The 20,976-nt window shown below is 42.3% G+C and overlaps 1 protein-coding gene across 6 annotated transcripts in view; it reads left to right on the top strand.

Moving 5' to 3' along the window:
- The window catches only part of GATB (glutamyl-tRNA amidotransferase subunit B), an 85,480-nt gene that overhangs the window by 16,194 nt on the left and 48,310 nt on the right, over nt 1-20,976 (top strand). For all 6 annotated transcript variants that reach the window (XM_033215486.1, XM_033215485.1, XM_033215489.1 and 3 more), the window contains one exon: nt 19,360-19,473. In XM_033215486.1, coding sequence (XP_033071377.1) covers nt 19,360-19,473 — 114 coding nt within the window. The remainder of the gene's footprint in view (nt 1-19,359; nt 19,474-20,976) is intronic.

Genomic DNA, 20,976 nt, shown 5'->3' with positions numbered 1-20,976 from the left:
CTATCCTATCCAGGTTTGTATGAGCACACTCTTATGATGTTCATACAACAGCAAGGTCTCCTAACAAGGCATTTCATAGAACATATCTCCATTGGTAAGTGATGCACGACTGTACTAGAAAAGAGTTTCTAGGAAGATATTATGTCGTTTTAGTGGGTCAATAAAATAATACTCCCTTCCCGTCTTGAGTCAGAACCAACTGAGAAATCAGCACAGAAGTCAGACAGATGGAAATGAACATACCAGCTTTATTACAGATAATAGCTTGATTGAAAAATGCAATGTGATGTTTAGCCACATGCTTTTTAGTACTTGCTGCCTCTGTTGAACTCAGGTCTCCAAAACTGCAGGCTTTTCACTTGTAGAGGATGAACTTGCTTCTGCAGAACACTTATCATGTGGCCAGAACAGAGCCGACTGTCTCATCATTGTGGGCATGTTGATTAGAAAGAACTCATTTAGGCTTTGTCCTGATAATTGATACTGCAAGCTTCTATAGGAATGCTCAGCCACGGGGCCAACCCACTCATGTGGTTCCATTTTCCAAAGTCACTTGTCAGAAAAGTCACTCTTTTGGGGACAAGAGAATATGGAGTAGAAAGCAAAGTCCTGTCACATGGAAACCTAGGGGCAGGGGAATGACTGTTGCCCAAATTCTGCCCTCAAAAACATGAAGCCAGTGTCACATCATGTCTGGGAGTAGATGTGAGAAGCTCTTTTTGGGTGAGTCTTGCGGAATTCTTTGTTTATACCGCAAGTAGACACACTTGTCATCTGAGGTCATTGACTTGGCCTTTCTTACTTGGCCATATTTATGTGTGTTTTCGGCTTCACGTGTAATATTGTGGGGAGAGTTAGCTATTTTCTACACTGCAGCATCTTGGGGAGTTTTTTTTCTCAGCTCATTTAAAAATCTTGGCAAAGTTAGGAAGTGATTTTGCCATTGGCATGCCAGAGATGACAAACGTAGGCTAGGTGATTCTGGCATGGGTAGGTCGTCAGGCTGGGCTCCTCTGAAGAGCATTTTATTCCTCATGGCAGAGGGTTCTTGCTAGTGAGCCTTTGTGTTCCCCAGCCTTTCACTGCTGGGTGCGTCATTATAATAAGGATTGGAGCTGGGGCAGGGAGAATAACTGGAAATCAAAATACATTAGTGCTCCCGGGAGCCTTAAAATACTCTGTTCTAAATTTTGATGCACGAATCTCCTTTTACAAGTATAGAAGCAAGAAGCGTAATCAATCAAGGGTCTTTGTCATGCTTTGCAGCTTTCTTAGGAAATGCAGACAGGCAATATGTGATTATCAATAGCGTTTTGAATTTTCAGTGCTATTTGCCAACTCATAAGCCATCCCAATGAGCAAGGTCAGGGGCTCCAACCCCAGCTGATAGGAAAGGAAACTGATGGCCTTATTGACTTATCCAAGGACACAAAGAAGTCAGGAACCCAGCTAAAAATAGAAGTGAGAATTGCCTGGTCCCCATTCTTAGTATAAGCACCAGATTACATTCCCTTCTGCAATACTTGCTAATTGTTCATTTCCGACAAAACATAGCGGGAATTTTTCCTTTATAGCTGGTTGTAACATTTAAGATGCCTGTAGTCACTCATAACCTCTGTTTACTTATCACAGCCAGATAGCTATTTTATTTACCTTATATTTGATTCTTTTTCATTTTTACATCTGTGCAGAGAAGTTAATGTATGTGAAAGCACTTCATAGATTCTCAAGTGGCATGTAAATTTTACTTGGTGTTATTATAATACTTGTATTAGTCATTTTTACACTGCTGATAAAGAGACACCTGAGAGTGGGCAATTTACAAAAGAAAGAGGTTTATTGGACTTACCATTCCACCTGGCTGGGGAGGCCTCACAATCATGGCGGAAGGTGAAAGGCACGTCTCACATGGCAGCAGACAAGAGAAGACAGCTTGTGCAAGGAAATTCCCATCTGTAAAACCATCAGATCTCGTGAGACTTATTCACTATCACGAGAACGGCACAGGAAAGACCTGCCCCCATGATTCAATTACCTCCAAGCAGGTCCCTCCCACAACATGTGGGAATTCAAGATGAGATTTGGGTGGGGACACAGCCAAACCATATCATTCCACCCCTGGCCCCTCCCAAATGTCATGTCCTCACATTTCAAAAACAACCATGCCTTCCCAACAATCCTTCAAAGTCTTAACTTATTTCGGCATTAACTCAAAAGTCCACAGTCCCAAGTCTCATCTGAGACAAGGCAAGTCCCTTCCACCTATGGCCTGTAAAATCAAAAGCAAGTTAGTTACTTCCTAGATACAACGGGGGTATGGCATTGGATAAATACAGCCATTCCAAATGGGAGAAATTGGCCAAAACAAAGGGGCTGCAAGTCCCATGCAAGTCCACAATCCAGCATGGCAGTTAAATTTTAAAGCTCCAAAATGATCTCCTTTGACTCCACTTCCCACATCCAGGTCATGCTGGCTGGTGCAAAAGGTGGGTTCTCATGGTCTTGGGCAGCTCCACCCCTGTTGCTTTGCAGGGTACAGTCTCCTTCCTGATTGCTTTCACGGGCTAGCATTGAGTATCTGTGGCTTTTCCAGGCCCACAGTGTAGACTGTCAGTGGATCTGCCTTTCTGGGGTCTGGAGGAAGGTGACCCTCTTCTCACAGCGTGGTACCTCAGTAGGGACTCTGTCTGGGGGTTCTGGGGGCTCTGACTCTGTATTTCCCTTCTGCACTGCCCAGCAGCAGAGGTTCTCCATTTGGACCCCCCAACCCGCTGGCAGCAAACTTGCCTGGGCATCCAGGTATTTCCATACATCTTCTGAAATCTAGGTGGAGGTTCCCAAACCTCAATTCTTGATTTATGTGCACCCACAGGCTCAACACCATGTGGAACTGCCAAGGCTTGGCAGCTTTCACCTTCTGAAGCAACAGTCCAAGCTGTACCTTTGCCCCTTTTAGTCATGCTGGAGTGGCTGGGATGCAGGGCACCAAGTCCCTAGACTGCACACAAGCAGGGGCACCCTGGGCCTGGCTCACAAAACCATTTTCTCCTAGGCCTCCAGGCTTGGGAGGGGCTACTGTGAAGACCTCTGATATGCCCTGGAGACATTTTCCCCCTGTCTTGGGGATTAACATTCTGCTTCTTATTACTTATGCAGATTTCTGCAGCCAGCTTCAATTTTTCCTCAGAAAATGGGTTTTTCTTTTCTATCACATTGTCAGGCTGCAAATTTTCCAAACTTTATGCTCTGCTTCTTTTATAAAACTGAGTGCCTTTAACAGCACCCAAGTCACCTCTTGAATGCTTTGCCACTTAGAAATTTGTTCTGTCAGATACCCTAAATCATCTCTCTCAAGTTCAAAGTTCCACAAATCTCCAGGGCAGGAGCAAAATGCCACCAATCTCTTTGCTAAAACATAACAAGAATCATCTTTGCTTTGGTTCCCAACAAGTTCCTCATCTCCATTTGAGACCACCTCAGCCGGACCTTATTGTCCATATCACTATCAGGCTTTTGGTCAGAGTCATTCGACAAGTCTCTAAGAAGTTCCAAACTTTCTCACATTTTCCTGTCTTCTTCTGAGCCCTCCAAACTCTTCCAGCCTCTGCCTGGTACCCAGATCCAAAGTCACTTCCACATTTTCAGGTATCTTTTCAGCAACACCCCACTCCTTGTACCAGTTTACTCTATTAGTCCGTTTTTACACTGCTGATAAGGACATACCTGAGACTGGGCAATTTACAAAAGAAAGAGGTTTATTGCACTTACAATAAACCTCCACCTGGCTGGGGAGGCCTCACAATCATGGCAGAAAGTGAAAGGCGTGCCTCACATGGCGGCAGACAAGAGAAGAGAGCTTGGACAAGGAAATTTCCAGTTTTAAAACCATCAGATCTTGTGAGACTTATTCTCTATCACAAGCACAGTGCCGGAAGGACCTGCCCCCGTGATTCAATTGCCTCCCACCGGGTCCCTTCCACAACATGTGAGACTTCAAGATGAGATTTGGGTGGGGAACAGCCAAACCATATCAGTACTCATGTTTTTGACTTTGCATCGTTAAAATGTCAGCACAGATACTTCCCCTTCGTAGTGGCCATAGAGTTGGGCTGGGAGTGGCAGTGGTAAACACTTACCTCATACTATCCTGACATAACTTAGGATGGCATGTATTCACAACAGTATGAGTAACAATAAATGAGAAGTTTTCAGTCACAGATGTCTTTCAGAGAAGCACAAATTGATAAATATACATGTACACTTACATAGGCAACAGAATGGAAGCACTGATAGAAAATAAGACACACATAAACTTTGGGAGAAGCTAAAAGTATTTTCAGCTAGAAAAGATATAATTGGGGGAAATTATTTTCCTACCAGTTGAAAGAACAAATCTTCCTTTCATACTCTTGATTGTGCATGTATATGGTGTCTATTTGCAGGGTTTGTATACTTTTCTATAGATACTGTGGAATTCTCTTAACAGAGTTTGGTTGCACCATACTTGATTACATACACAAGGGCCTTAGTATATCCCATAGCTTAATTGAATCTATGGCATAGAAAAGTTTAAGTAGATAGCTTTAATATCTAATGTTTCCTTTCTAGAACTGATTTTCAGCAGCAGTGAATGGAAGTGGCAGGATGTGGGGTTTACAAGTCAGCATTAATTTCTTTTTTTTCCCATTAGTTATTGGGGTACAAGTGGTATTTGGTTACATGAATAAGTTCTTCGGTGGTAATTTGTGAGATCCTGGTGCACCCATCACCCAAGAGTATACACTGCACCATATATGTTGTCTTTTATCCCTTGCCGCCCTCCCACTCTTCCCCTCGAGTCCCCAAAGTCCATTGTATCATTCTTATGCCTTGTATCATTCTTATGCAGCAATGGCTGCAAGGCATGGAGAGACAATCGGTCTGTCTAGAGGAGGAAAAGCACAGTAATTGTGGGACTTTGCATTGGAACTCAGTGCTGCCTGTCACAGTAGAAAGCAACACAGGGCAAAATTCAGCTAGCACCCAGAAAAGAGCATTTTGACTGGATCAAGCCAGAGGAGAACTGTCCATCCCAGTGGTTAGCTCCCACATATCAGTAAGAACATACGATGCTTGGTTTTCCGTTCCTGAGTTACTTCACTTAGAATGATAGTCTCCAGTCCCATCTAAGTCATTGCAAATGCTGTTAATTTATTTCTTTTTATGGCTGAGTAGTATTCCATCATATATGTGTATATATATACACACACACACACACACATACATACATACATATATACATACCACAGTTTCTTTACTTGTTGGTTGATGGACATTTGCATTGGTTCCACGATTTTGCAGTTGTAAATTGTGCTGCTGTGAACATGCGTGTGCAAGTATCTTTTTTTTGAATAATGACTTCTTTACCTCTGGGTAGATACCCGGTAGTAGGATTGCTGGATCAAATGGTAGTTCTACTTTTAGTTCTTTAAGGAATCTCCATACTGTTTTCCATAGCAGCTGTACTAGTTTATATTCCCACCAGCAGTGTAGAAGTGTTCCCTGATTGCTGCATCCAGGCCAACATATACTGTTTTTTGATTTTTTGATTGTGGCCATTCTTGCAGGAGTAAGGTGGTATCACATTGTGGTTTTAATTTGCATTTCCCTGATCATTAGTGATATTGAGCATTTTTTCATATGTTTGTTGGCCATTTGTATATCTTCTTTTCAGAATTGTCTATTCATGTCCTTAGCCCACTTTTTGATGGGATTTTTTTTTCTCACTGATTTGTTTGAGTTTGTTATAGATTCTAGTTATTAGTCCTTTGTCAGATGTTTAGATTGTGAAGATTTTCTCCCACTCTGTGGGTTGTCTGTTTATTCTGCTGACTGTTCCTTTTGCCATGCAAAAGTTCTTTAGTTTAATTAGGTCCTAGCTATTTATCTTTGCTTTTATTGCTTTTGCTTTTGGGTTTTTGGTCATGCAATCCTTGCCTAAGCTAATGTCTAGAAGGGTTTTTCAAATGTTATCATCTGGAATTGTTATACTTTCAGGTCTTAGGTTTAAGTCCTTAATCCATCTTGAGTTGATTTTTGTATAAGGTGAGAGATGAGAATCCAGTGTGATTCTGCTACATGTGGCTAACCAATTATCCCAGCACCATTTGTTGAAAAGGGTGTCCTTTCCCCACTTTATGTTTTTGTTTGCTTTGTTGAAGATCAGTTGACTGTAAGTATTAGGGTTTATTTCTGGGTTCTCTATTCTGTTCCATTAGTCTATGCCTATTTTTATATTAGTACCCTGATGTTTTGGTGACTGTTGCCTTATAGTATAGTTTGAAATCAGGTAGTGTGGTGCCTCCAGATTTATTCCTTTTGCTTAGTCTTGCTTTAGTTATGTGGGCTCTTTTTTGGTTCCATATGAATTTTTCTAACTCTGTGAAGAATGATGGTGGTATTTTGATGGGGATGTGTTGAATTTGTAGATTGCTTTTGGCACTGTGCTCATTTTCACAATATTGATTCTACCCATCCATGAGCATGGGATGTGTTTCTATTTGTTTGTGTCATTTGTGATTTCTTTCAGCAGTGTTTTGTAGTTTTCCTTGTAGAGGTCCTTCAACTCCTTTGTTAGGTGTATTCCTAAGTATTTTATTTTTTTAGCAGCTGTCTTAAAAGGGGTTGAGTTCTTGATTTGATTCTCCACTTGGTCACTGTTGGTATATAGAAGAGCTACTGATGGTGTACATTGTGATTTGTATCTGGAAACTTTGCTGAATTCTTTTATCAGTTCTAGGAGCTTTCTGGAGGAGTCTTTAGGGTTTTCAAGGTAAACGATCACATCGTCAGCAAACAGGGACAGTTTGATGCCCTTTATTTCTTTCTTTTGTCTGATTGCTGGGGCTAAGACGTCCAGTACTATATTGAAGAGGAGTGTGAGAGTGGGCATCCTTGTCTTGTTCCAGTTCTCAGAGGGAATGTTTTCAGCTTTTCCCCATTCAGTATTATGTTGGCTGTGGGTTTGTCATAGATGGCTTTTATTACATTAAGTTATGTCCCTTGTATGCCAATTTTGCTGAGGGTTTAATTATAAAGCGTTGCTGGATTTTGTCAAATGCTCTTTCTGCATCTATTGAGATGATCATGTCATTTTTGTTTTTGATTCTGTTTATGTGGTGTATCACATTTATTGACTTGTGTATGTTAAACCATCCCTGCATCCCTGGTATGAAACCCGCTTGATGATGGTGAGTTATCTTTTTGATATGTTGTTGGATTCAGATAGCTAGTATTTTGTAAGGTTTTTAGCATCTATCGTTCATCGAGGGTATCTTCTTTTTTGGTTGTGTCCTTTCCTGGTTTTGGTATTAGGGTGATGCTGGCTTTATAGAATGAATTAGGGAGGGTTCCTTCTTTATCTTGTGGAATAGTGTCAAAAGGATTGATACCAATTCTTTGAATGTCTGGTAGAATTCTTCAGTGAATCATCTGGTCCTGGACAGACGTTTTTTGGTTGGCAATTTTTAAATTACCGTTTCAATCTCGCTGCTTGTTATTGGTGTGTTCCGGGTATCTAATTCTTCCTGATTTAAGTTAGGAGAGTTGTATTTTTCCAGGAATCTATTCATCTCTTCTAGGTTTTCTAGTTTGTGTGCCTAAAGGTGTTCTTAGTAGCCTTGAATGATCTTTGTATGTCAGTGGTGTCAGCTGTAATATCTCCTGTTTCGTTTCTCAGTGAGGTTATTTGGATTTTCTCTCTTCTTTTCTTGGTTAATCTTGCTAGTGGTCTATCAATGTTATTTATCTTTTCAAAGAACCAGCTTTTTCATTTGTCTTTTGTATTTTTTTTATTTGTTTCAATTACATTTAGTTCTGCTCTGATCTTGGTTATTTTTCTTCTGCTGGGTTCGGGTTTGGTTTGTTCTTATTTCTCTAGTTTCTTGAGGTGTGACCTTAGATTGTCTGTCTGTGCTTTTTCGGACTTTTTGATGTAGGTGTTTAGGGCTGTGACCTTTCCTCCTAGCACCATCTTAGCTGTATCCCAGAGATTTTGATAGGTTGTATCATTATTGTCATTCAATTCTAAAAGTGTGTCCAAAGTTTCCTGAATTCTTTATTGTTTTTTCTTTAAGCTATCTATTTCCTTGAATATTTCTCCATTCACTTCTTGTATCATATTTGGGATTCCCTTGCATTGGGCTTCGCCTTTCTCTGGTCCCTCCCTGATTAGTTTAATAGCTGACCTCCTGAATTCTTTTTCAGGTAAATCAGGGATTTCTTCTTGATTTGGATTCACTGCTGGTAAACTAGTGTGATTTTTGGGTTGTTGAAAAGCCTTGTTTTGTCATATTACCAGCGTTGGTTTTCTGGTTCCTTCTCATTGGGTAGGCTCTGTCAGAGGCAAGGTCCAGGGCTGAAGGCTCTTGTTCAGATTTTCTTGTCCCACGGGGTGTTCCCTTGATGTAATACTCTCTCCCTTTTCCTGTGGATGTGGCTTCCTTTGAGCTGAACTGCAGTGACTGTTGTCTCTCTTCTGGGTCTAGCCACCCAGTGAGTCTTCCTGGCTCCAGGCTGGCACTGGAGGTTGTCTACACAGAGTCCTGTGATGTGAACCGTCCATGGGTTTCTCAGCCTTGGATACCAGCGCCTGTTCTGGTGAAAGTGGCAGAGGGTGCAGTGTACACCGTGGGGATCCTTAGCTTTGGTGGTTCAATGCTCTATTTTTGTGCTGGTTGGCCTCCTGTCAGGAGGTGGCGCTTTCCAGAGAGCCTCAGCTGTAGTAGTGTGGAGACACACCAGTGGTGGGTGGGGCCGTAAAACTCCCAAGGTTATATGTCCCTTGTCTTCCACTACCAGGGTGGGTAGGGAAGGACCATCAGGTGGGGTCAGGGCTAGGCGTGTCTGAGCTCAGACTCTCCTTGGGTGGGTCTTGCTGCCGCTGCTGTAGGGGATGGGGATGAGATTCCCAGGTTACTGGAGTTGTGTACCTAGGAGGGTTTATGGCTGCCTCTGCTGAGTCATGCAGGTTGTCATGGAAGTAGGGGAAAGCCGTCAGTCTCAGGCTTCACCCAGCTCCCACACAAACCAAAGGGTCTCACTCCCAACACACCCCGAGTCTGTTTCCAGGCAGAGGGCCAGTCGGGCTTGAAAACTTGCCCTAGGCTTTCTGCCCCCAGAGTATTTGGGGTGTCTCCCGGATCCTGTAGGAGCAGTCTGTGAAGATCTGTGGCTCTTCTCAGGATTGCTGGCCTGCTCTTGCAGTCGATCTGGAGGTAAAATTCACAGTGCAAGCCTCCGCATGCTGCTCTGCCTGGAGCTGCAATCTAGTCCTGCCTCCCATCTGCCATGATCCAACCAGCATCAGTTTCAATAGCTCCTGCCTCCTTTAGGGTCTCTCCTTCTTTTCTTCATAGTTAATAGATTCCTTGAGTTTTGCATGGGAGGCTTGTATCATCTCACCTAGATAGAATTACCTAACCCTTCCACTCTCTTCAACATTTTTTATTTTGAAAAAATTAAAAATTACAGAAAGGTTGAAAGAATAGCACAAAGAAATCCATCCTGCACCTAAATTTTTTTTTTTCTTCCTTTGGACGAGCCATTTAAGAATAAGTTGCAGGCATCATGGCACTTCCTCTCTAAATATCTTAGCATCTATCTCCTAAGAATAAAACTGTTCGCTTCTGTGATTGCAGTATGATTATCACAGTCAGGAAAGCTAACGTTGATGGAATACTGTTACTTAAAACATAGTTCATAGTCAGGTTTGCACAGTTGTCTCAGTATTGTCCTTTATTTTTCCCCCAATAAAAGATCCAGTCAAAGAGCACCCGTTGCATTTAGTTGTCATGTCTCTTTAGTCCTTTTTCTTTTTGTTTCTTTTCCTTTCCTCTTTCTCTCTCTTCCTTCTTTCCTTTCTTCATGACATTGACAGTTTTGAAATGTCCAGGCCAGTTATTTTATCTTACTTTCTACTCCTAAAGCAAACATAATTAAGGAAATAAGGAGTTTGCCTTATGAAAATTTAGAGTTTTTTTCTTTCTTTCTCTTATGAACCTCCATGATTTTCTGACTTACTAAGAAGCCTCTAAGAAGATGCTATATTCATTCCTATTGGATGCATGAAATTAAAGGTAGCTTTTTGTTCCTAAAAGTCTCTGTCCTGATAGGCTCTTCCAAAGACTCACTTCTCAGAACATTTGTGAGGCTGGCGAATATATAGCAGGTGCACTTTTGACAGAATGGCAGGTGTCTCTAGGAATTTGTTTCTGATATTCATAGGCCTCGTTCATACCTGATTCTGTATTCATATCGATAGTGAATACTTAGCTGCATTTCTTACTTAGAGTTTGGTTGGTTCAAGTCAGTTACTTTGTTTCTTAGCGATAGTCAAATCTTTCAACTTAATACTAATCATATATATAAAGAAGAAAGTAAATCTCATTCTGATCATTAGAGCTTTTCAGTCATGAAATTAATGTTTCTTGTTACTATCACTGATTCCTCTTGAGGTTTCAGTGATGTGAAATAGTTTGTCGTTGCATCAGATCTCTCCAGGTGTCAAGTCTGATGAGTAAATTTTAGGACACGTCAGAAAAGACTTGGCAGTTTCAGTATGGAGCAAATCTAAAATGAATGACTAAGACAAATATTCAGAGTTGAAGTTGGAGAAATCTTTCTTCATTAAAGATCCTGGCCATATCCTAAAGTTGTATTCAAAAAGAGCAATATTTTTGATTGTTTGTTTAGTTTTGTGTTTTTACTTGATTCCCATGTCCTTTATACAGCTCTTCTTCATCAATTCTCATTGAATTTCAAAAGTAGCTACTAGCTTAGAAGACAGGAACTTACAGATGTGTGGCAGGCAAGAGTGAGATGTGAGTAAAAATTGACTCAGTTAACTGGTTTGTAACTTCAGCCTGTTAGAAGCTTGTTTCTTTTAGTGCACATGGGAGCTTTTTTTGGTCATGCGAAAGCATACAAGGTTATCCAGGAAATTTTTCTCCGTTATGAAGTCATATGAGCTCCCTGAGACATTAAGAAATATAGTCTGTTCCACTGGAGATAACACAAGTAATTATCACAAAAGGTGTTGGTTATCATTTAAAGGGGAAATATTATGTTGACATAATATATAATTTCAGCATCTGTTGTGCCTTATTTTGGATTATAAATCCAGACTAATGGATCTGTGGAGCTGTTTAGCTCTTTTCTCATCAAATTCCCATGCCTCCTGGAAAAGTTTACATGTGAAAGATTCAATTGAGGTAGGCATTTTGCATTTAATAACACTTTCATTCTGAAACTAGTATTACTAAGTGTCTGCTGTGCGAAAAGTTATTTAATTCATAGGTCAATCCTGCCAAGTAACTGTTCTTCCCTAAACAGATAAGGAAAGTGAGGCCTAGAGAGGTAAGGTAATTTGTACGAGATAACATGGTTAGTGTGAGGACTGAGGTACTGGTTTTGCCCTAGTTCATCAATTAGTATAAGTCTTCTCAGAGATCAGGTTAATCACCAGTGAGTAATGCCAGATTAGTAACTGTTGAGAATGTTGTGGGAATAAGGAATAGAGACCAGTTAACCCACACACCCCGTCTTGTCTTTTACTGGCCGCCAACCACTGTAACCTCCCTATCTAACATGGCTAAATGGCCAAGTATGAGACTTCACAAATGTACGCTGTAGTAGTTGGGCCATTGGCCTCCAATCCCAAAGTGAAATCCAAGCAAACCAAACTGTATCATGGCAGAGCTCTTTTCATCCAGGTTAGGTGTGGACCTAGGACTGATGTAGGCCAAAGACTTTTCTGTCCTTTTTTTAAAATCCCAGAGGTAAATCTCAGATCTTAGTATTCCAATGGTCCATGAAAAAGCAATAGAGGGCCAGGCATGGTGGCTCAAGCCTGAAATCTCAGCACTTTGGGAGGCTGAGGCAGGTACATCGCTTGAGCCCAGGAGTTCAAGAGCAGCCTGGGTAACATAGCAAGACCTCATCTCTTCAAAATATAAATTAAAAAATTAACCAGGCGTGGTGGCTCACACCTGTGGTCCCAACTATTCAGAAGGCAAAAGTGAGAGTATCCCCTGAGCCTGGAAGATCTAGGCCACCTTGAGCTATGACCGGGCCACTGTACACCAACCTGGATGACAGAGTAAGACCTTGTCTCAAAAAGAAGAAAAGAAAGCAGAAATAGCCCCAGTACCAAAAGCCATGCTGGCATCAAGTGCCTGTCTCATAGTGACCATGGCCTCCTGAGCTTGCTAGGTAGGCAAAGGCAGGAAGAGGATGAAGTCCCAGATGAGAAAAATGGGACTTTTGACACTCTGGACCAATGAAAATTTCCTCCCCTTGCTCCTGATTGCCCCTGGGGAATGGAATTAGTATAAGAGAGCTCAGAATAGAGAGAAAACTGGGAGCTGAGGACAGCTGAGCCTGCCAGACTACACTTCTCTTCTTTGGACTCAGAGTTGCTTCCTGTGCAATGGCTATTTGATTTTCTTTCCCCTTCAGGAAAGAGAGATTTAAACAAAAGAGGAAATGTAGCCTTCACATTCTCCTTGTCCCTAGGCAATGCCTGTGTTTAAGGATAAAGAACATATATATTTATGTGGTTCTGTTAATATAAATACTTAATATCTGCATAAAAGGAGTACCTTTGGATGGTAAATTTCCACTTTAAAAAATTAACTGACCAGCCTCAGCAAGCTTAATTATTATAGCACAAGAGGTTTTGTGTTTGTTTTGGGTGATGATAAAAGGGCTCAGTGGTAAGAAGCGGTGTAGGGGTGCGGAAACTGGGGAGCAATATTCTCAACTGTAATGAAAATTTATCCGTGTGGTAACTTTTGCTTTGAATACGAATCAGAGGGAGTTCATGCTTTGAGACAAATTTATGGTTAGCAGTAAGATAAAGGCCTGTTTTACTGCCTTCTTTTAACTTAATAAATCTTAATTGCTTTCTCTCCATAAATTAAAGCATTTACCATGCTATATCCTAATTATCATATTTGTCATGTATAGCATCAGTTTCCCAGAGTAATTGCCATGTGGGCTTTTTGGAAAACATCACCTTCTACTCTTTGTTTTAATGCCTGATAGGAATTGCCAGCTGGATCTTCAGTAAAGACTCTAGTCTTGCCATATCGCCTCAATTTTTTAAGGATGTACTGATACTTATTGGACTAACTTTCGGTGTTACAGCATCATGGGCTCACCAATTGATGGCAAAGTAGGAAGGGGAGAGAAATGGTGTGAATTGTGGACTATTCTGAAAGACCTTCAATTTTATTCCTTTGAAGTACATAATAAGATATTTCTCAGTATAGATCCTAGAGACTGGCTTTTGTGAATAGATTTATTTGTAATTAGTGGAATTTCACATAAAAGCACTAAAATTCTAGAGAATATTTTATGGACTTAAGTAAGTTATATAATCTTCTTTATTCTGTTAATATGCTTAGCAAACCCTTTCCTGGTATGTAATGTAGATTTATAGTTCAGTTCAATCCAGATGAGTTATCACAAATGTTCCTTATAAATTAGTTAGATTTCATAATTCTTTGCTCCATGCATGTGAAAAGGGTATCCACACAATTTTTAGTTTTAAGTTGACTGGACAGACTAGAGAGTGGCATTGTTTTATTGAATAGCTGTTTATTTATCAAAAGAAAAAAGGACAGAAATGAACATAGAACTGTATGTATTTGCTGTGGTAGTTATGGCCTGTGTGTTCTCAGCTCTGTGCTACACCACTTCTCTGCTCCACTCTGAATGGCAGGGAGGCTGCTGCTGCAGGCTACAGATCCTAGAGCCCCAGCTTGGCTGGCTTCTGGCTGGGTTAGGCCAGCAGGAGGCTCTGATAAGACTAGACGTAGGAGGAAAGGAGCAAGAGGGTATTTCGCCTTTCCTCTCTGCCTCCAGCAACATCTCTGATAGAGAGTGGGTCTTACCCATGGCTCCAGCTTCTAGTGTGTTTCCAGCATCCTCTGATGGCTCCATACCCTGGGATGGGAGTGGGCTCCTGCTGTTGAGAATCTCTTCATTTGCCCAAATGTGCCCTCTTTGACGTTTCAGCTGCTCTCTCTTGTGTAATAAGGTCTCTGTGTTAAAAGAGTGGTTTCCTTTTCCTGATTCATATATTTTGTAGAACACTTTGCTTTTATGTCATAGCTTATAGTCTTTTGGATGTTGATAAAGGAAATGTTAACTTATTCATTATCTCATTTGATCAGCTTGGTATTATATTTAGGTGATGGGGCAAAAAAGAATAAGACAAAATGACCTGATTGCCCTCGGGGAACTCAGTCTGTTTGGGGAGACAGTGTGTTCCCCAAGTGCCAGGGGAGCTAAATGGAAGAAAGACCTCGACTGTAGTAGTGGTGGGAAAGATGTCACAAAAGAGGTGACATCTGAAAGTCTTGCCAGATGCTAAGATCTTGCCAAAGCAGATGCGGAAGAAGGGCATTCCCAGCAGAAGCAGCAGTTTGTATGAAAGCGTGTCTCATGTTTGGCTGCGGGAACATGGTGGAAGCAGCAGTTTGTATGAAAGCGTGTCTCATGTTTGGCTGCGGGAACATGGTGGAAGCAGCAGTTTGTATGAAAGCGTGTCTCATGTTTGGCTGCGGGAACATGGTGGAAGCAGCAGTTTGTATGAAAGCGTGTCTCATGTTTGGCTGTGGGAACATGGTGGAAGCAGCAGTTTGTATGAAAGCGTGTCTTATGTTTGGCTGCAGGAACATGGTGGCCAGGGGGACTGGAGGAAGAGGAAGCTAGAGAGGTGGTCGGGGTAGACCACCAGGGGCACTGAAACCTCTGCCAGGTAATTGGACTTTATCCTGTTAGAACTGGGAAGCAGTGAAAAGGATTTTAAGCAGAGGAATTACATGAATGGATTTATCCTTCAAAAAAGTCACCCTAGGAGAGATGTGGAAGAGAGACTAGAGGGCTGAAAATGGAGGCAGAGAAACCTCCTGGCCAGGTGGTGAGTGGCAGAAGTCCTGGTGGGAGTGGGTGGTGTTTAAACAAAAGACCTGAATTAAAACTGAAGGCATGGTATGTTAAGAAAGTCGAATGTGTAGAACCTGGTGATTTGTTTGAAAGTGTTAGGAGTTGTTAAATCATGGTCTCAGAGATCAGGGAATGGTTGTCTGGTTTAGCTAAATAAATGTTAAAACTAGAAGCCTGTTTCTCAAATTGGGGTCGCCGTGTCCTCTTAGAGGTCTCATGCAAACTGAGTTGTTTACGTTGCTTATGAGCTGGATGTATCTTAGGTTTCAAACAAGTTATGGTTGCAGCACTACTCAGGTCTTACAATAAGCCAAACAAGCAATTCTTTATTAAAAAGCATTTGCTACTCCCGCCACCCACCAACCCAAGATCTTTTTCCTGACCATGATGTGCCTTATCTCTCTCTACTAGTCATACAATTTGTTGGCCACGCACTGTGTATTTATCTCATTTCCTACCTCTACCCATCACAGCTTTCTCATCTTCTGATTGAATAGAAGAATTAGCCTCTTATTTGATAAATCATTGTATGGGTACCTGTGTCTAAGGGTTTCTGAAGTCTAGCAATAGAACATCCTCTGCTCGTTGAGAAAACATGTAGGCTTACCCGTCACCAAGCCCTCACCATGTCAGAGACTGCACTGAAAGAACACTCAATTCTTTCATTAAGAGAATACAATGCTTGCCCTCTGGGAGTTCAACATCTGGAAGCAAATCTAAAGAGGGAGAAACTGGCAAGGAGAAACACATTAGAAATGGCATCTGCCTTAAATGATGTTCAGTGGGATTTGGGTTGAGGTGCTGCTCTGGAGTTACGGCCTGGTGTTAGTAGTCTTGATAGCTAAAACTAACATGCTTCTTTCTTGTAAGATTTCAGATTGAATATAGTGTTTGAGAGCCTGGGTTCTGGGGTCTGACTTCCTGGCTCTGCCACTTCCATGTGTCACCCTGGCCAAACTATGTCATCTCTATGCTTCCCGTCACTGTAAGATGAGGATCATAATAGTATCTACCCTAGGAATGAGAGGATTCAATGGCATGTGTGTGTGATGTGTGGCACACCTCCTGACACAATAAATACTCGCTGCTGACCCTTCCTGAAGGCAAAAAGAAGCCTCTGACGGCTCAGCTGAGAAAGTTGTGCTATGTGAGTACTAAAGATTGCTTGCCTTCTTTCCAAACAAGAGCTGCTATGGCTAACCCTGAGATCCTTTGTAGTCATTTAATTACAAAGAAATTCTGGAACATACTTTCTTCAAGCCAAGTTAGTCTTTTTAGTTTTTAAGTTACATCTTGATCATATCACACACAATCAGTTGTCACTTCAGGGCACTTCCAGAAACAAGTTTGCAGGCCAGCATGTGGCAAACGACACCTTAGAGGAGACTGGGGCATCACTGCCTCTCTGAAACCTTCCGTTGATACTCATCCCCTCCCTCCTCCTTTGAGTTCAACACACATTAATCGAGCACCACAATTTTTCAGGTTCTGTATTAGGCTCCAGGGATATAAGGGTGGACAGACAATTCCCATCCTCATGAAATTTGCAATTGTGTGGAAATATATGTGAACAAATTCAATCCACTGTAATAGAGGCCCCAATGGGAGTGTGTAGAAGGTCAGAAGAGGTACACAGAAAAGACAACAAGGAAGACTTCACAGAGGTGGTGACATCACACTGGGATTTTGAAGGGAATAAGAATGGGGAGAATCAGAAGATCCGCATGGTTTGCACAGGAGAACTACACCAGAGGTGCTGTGGGGAGACGTGCTAGTAGATGAAATTGAAGATGTAGGCAGGAGCTTGATCATGTAAGAGCTTGGCCTTTGTTGTGGGAACATCAGGGGCCATTGAGGGACTTCAGGTAACAGAATGCCACAGATTCACAATTTTAGCAGGATCACCCTAGTATGAAAGACAAACTTGAAAAGGGTTTACAGACGCTGGCAGGTTCATGTCACCACTGTGGATTCATTGAGGGCAGAGACAGAGTCCTGTTTATCTCTGTATCCCTAAAGTTTAGTGCTTTATAGACATTTAAGAATTTTTTTTGGAGCGAAGACAGCCCAAGTTGAATTTTCCCATTCTGTATCCTATCCTCAGAACATGCTGACCTCGACCTCCATCTGTCACAAGCAGCTTGACTAAGATCCTAGGAAATTCCTTTTTTTCTTGGCATTCTTTTAACTGGCAATCTCTGTTTACTAGGCCCTCGGTGCAGCTGTAGTGTGTGATGATTGATGCTTATAATTCTGACCTTGAAGTACTTCATGGCTTCTAAATCATCAAAAAAAGATTAAAGCATATTCTCATTATCACTGTAGTGTTTGTGTGTTTTACTGCCTTCTTCTCTGGAAAGTGGTGGTTTATGCAGTGCCTGTGTACTTGTGTGCACACGGACACAGTGAGAGTCTGTGATGGTCCTCAACTCTTCATCCACGGGGAGGCTATGGTGCATGCTCAAAAATAAACAAACAAAATAATCTGAGTTCTCTTCATGCCTAGAAGGAGGAAGCACTTGGTCCGAGGGGCAAAGTGGCTTGAAATGAGAGTGAAAGCAGTGGTTAGGAAAGCAGAGGGAATGATGAGGCAGAACTGGTACAGACCAGGAGTCAGGCAGTTTATGAGCCAGCCATGGCTGGCTGCATTCTGGCCCCAGGAAGAGCAGAGCCCAGGGTTGGGAGTCCAGTTTCACGTTCTGTGTGCCTGGACCCGAATCATCAGGCTTGGATTTGGCAGGATTTTCCACCCAGCTATAGTTGTATCTCAGTAACAACCGCTCAGTAAAATGCCAAACGTTAGGCAAGTGAAAACATCAATAATTAGAGCCTCCTGTTCCCCACACAGCTTTTCTTGAAAACCTTTATTGCTACAGAGCTGACATTATTAGGCATAGAATGAAGAACTCCAAATAGAAACTGTGAAATGGCTCCATCTTATAACCTGAGTCCTAAAAAATAAGGGTGTGATGTTGTCACTAGGAGGGAGATTTGTTTGGGTTTTCTTTTTTTTTTGAGATGGAGTCTCGCTCTGTCGCCCAGGCTGGAGTGCAGTGGCAAGATCTCAGCTCACTGCAATCTCCACCTTCTGGGTTCAAGTGATTCTCCTGCCTCAGCCTCCCAAGTAACTGGGACTACAGGCGCTTTACCACTTGCCAGTTCTGTGAATTTGGGCAAATGTTTTAGACTCTTTGTGTCTTAGTTTTGTTTTTTTAATCTGAAATATTAGAATAATACAGATTCCTTATTTTACAGGGGTGCTGTGAGGCTGAAATAAAATGGTGGATGTGGAAATGCTCAATTAGAAAGCCCTATCTATATCAATAATAGCATATTAATACTAAAGAACATCATAAATATCCTAATAAAAATAGAAATATATTTCATCTGCAAACATGACGTCCTCCAAAATTTTCCCAAAGTAGAGTGGGGAAATGAACTATTTATTGAATCTCTACCTTAGGGGAGGTATTCCAGCTATCACTTTATCCCTTCTGCAAAGTAGATCTTAAATCCCAATTTTAAACACAAGGAAGCTGAGGCTCCTAGTCACAGCAGAAGTGGGATTCGAACCTGACTCAAGAACTTAATGCTCTTTCTCCTTGGCTACATTATCTCTCATTGTCTGTCTAGTTCCAGACCCCCAGTGTTCTTAAAGGCTGCTCACATTCTTTGGTGCTGGGAAGTGTGCCAGCCATTTCTTGGTCATTCACTCCTGTAAGTGGGGCAGGGTGGGACCCAGAGGGAACTGGGGTGCCGGGTGCCCCCAGAGAGACCAGCAGCACGGAGTCATCCGGTGTGTGGGACAGGCCCTCCGTTGGTGTTCCACTTTTAGGGAGTTGGCCTGGCATGGACAGAAAGCCAGGCAACAGCTATGCCACATTTCCTAGCCCTTGAGAAGATGGCTACGGCCCTGTCGTTTTCAGTTCATTCTTTTTCTGTCAGAGTGAAGCCACCCTTCATCAGGACTCCTCTCAGGAATCAGTGCCTCTCGTGTGTTCTGACCGGCCCCTTATTCTGTTTGTAGAGGGAGTGAGATTAGATTTATTCTATGTAGTAACCGCTCCGCTAAGCTTTTCTGGGACTCTTCCTGTAGCTTTGATGCCGGGCACTGGGGGAAAGGGTTCCCGATGTGGCAGTTCATTAAGTGCCTAGTGGGGCCCACCGCTGCGTGCATTTTCTTTTTTCTATCATTTCCCTGATTCCCAGGCAAACAGTCGGCTTGTGAACTGGAGCTGCCCACTCAGAGAACCAGAGATAATGCCTGTTGAAGGGCCAAGTTGCATATTCAGCGAGGATGTCAGTGTGTGGGAGAAGCATTTGTTCAGCCTGCGATTCTGAGAGGAGCTGTGTGTTGTGTTCCCATAGGTTCTCAACAGGAGGTGTGTAGAAGCGGCGGTGATGACAGGCCTGGCTCTGAACTGCCACATAAACAAGAAGTCCTTGTTTGACAGGAAGCACTACTTCTATGCAGACCTCCCTGTAAGTACACTTTGTGATCCACCCCACTGCAAGTTCTCAGAGCAGGGCCAGCCCTGCTATGGGGGGTCGGAGCAAGGGAAGGGGGCTGCGCCTCTTATGTTTTCAGCCAGCACTGTGTCCATCCCAGTGGGAAGTTCTGCCCAGCCCTGATGCAGGCAGGTGCCCCTGATGTTTACTAGATTGGATGCAATTGTCCTGATTGCCGACTTCTTGCTTACCTCATGCTTCTGGTGGCTCGCTCATAATTGCACAGGGAGTAGAAGCCAGTGTTCACAGGCTCAGCCTGGCCGTGGTATTTGGTGCTAATTGCCTGTTAGTACAAAAGCTAAGCCTCTGGCTGATGCAACAGTAAATGCATACTGTAGCTCTGTCGGCAGAGCGAGGGCGTCTCGCTTTTAAGTTGAAGTTCCCAATAATAGGGCTGTCTCCTTTGGAGACATTTCTGTCATCTCACAAGGAGCAAGTAAGTGGACAATAGTAAGCGGAAACATGAACCGGAAACCTGGACCAAGAACAGTAATTGGCGGAGCAGTAAACTCCATATTGACCTGCTTTTTTCTGAAAATTAAAAAGTTTTTTTTTTTTAAGCCACACCATGTGAGTGAGAGCCAATTTTTCATACCATCGAACTGGAACAAAACTGAAATGTTGAATGAGTTTCCCAAAATAATGTTTCATTTGGTCTGATTCAGAAAAACAACAGTGACGATGTTACTTTACCTCATTCTCCTTGAACTGAAGATTGCAGGGAGCTGTTTTTTGGTGGGTGAGGGCATGAGTAGAATTAAATAAAAAATACAAGTAAGACTGCGTTCTCCAGGGACTGCTGCTTTTCCCCTCTGGCCTCCAGCCTCTCAGCAAGTCTACTGTTTGGTAGGGCAGAAAGAATTAAACCGCCTTTCTTTATCTTTTAAGAGTGACAGACAGTTTGGCTGAGGTGGGAGATTTAGTAATAATATGACTAAAATGAGATGTTTTGGTCATCTGTGGCTTTCTGGTCTTTCTGGCCCAGATAGTTCAAATAATCTAGAGTTTCATAGGACATACTCATATAATAAAGCATTTGTTGTTTATCTGAAATTCAGATTTAACTGGGTATCTTATATTTTATCCAACAACCCTACCCAGAGCTTAGTTTTATAAATTGAGACTTCTCGTTTCAGCATAGAAAACGGGTTAGCCTTTTGCAGGATTCTCCAAGTGTGGTCCCCAGGGCACTAACATCAGTATCTCCTAGGAACCAGTAAGAAATAGAACTCTTCAGGCCCCACCCTCGACCTACTGAATTGGAAACCTTTGCGGTCGGGCCAAACAGTCTGTCTTTTGACAAGTACAGTAGTATTTCTGATGCAGTTAAAGTTCTTAAACTGCTGACTGGCCAAGTGGTGAAAGACATGGATTTTGAAGCCTGACCACCTGAATTCAGACATGGACACTGATGCTCACTAGCTCTGTATGTGACTGTGGGCAAGGTCCTGATCCCTCCGTGCCTTGTTCCTCCTT

The sequence above is a fragment of the Trachypithecus francoisi genome, unplaced genomic scaffold, assembly GCF_009764315.1.
Source record: "Trachypithecus francoisi isolate TF-2019V2 unplaced genomic scaffold, Tfra_2.0 Lachesis_group1, whole genome shotgun sequence".
In the NCBI taxonomy this organism is placed as follows: domain Eukaryota; kingdom Metazoa; phylum Chordata; class Mammalia; order Primates; family Cercopithecidae; genus Trachypithecus; species Trachypithecus francoisi.
Note: the sequence above shows the minus strand (reverse complement) of the source record. Positions and strands in the feature narration are given on the sequence as shown.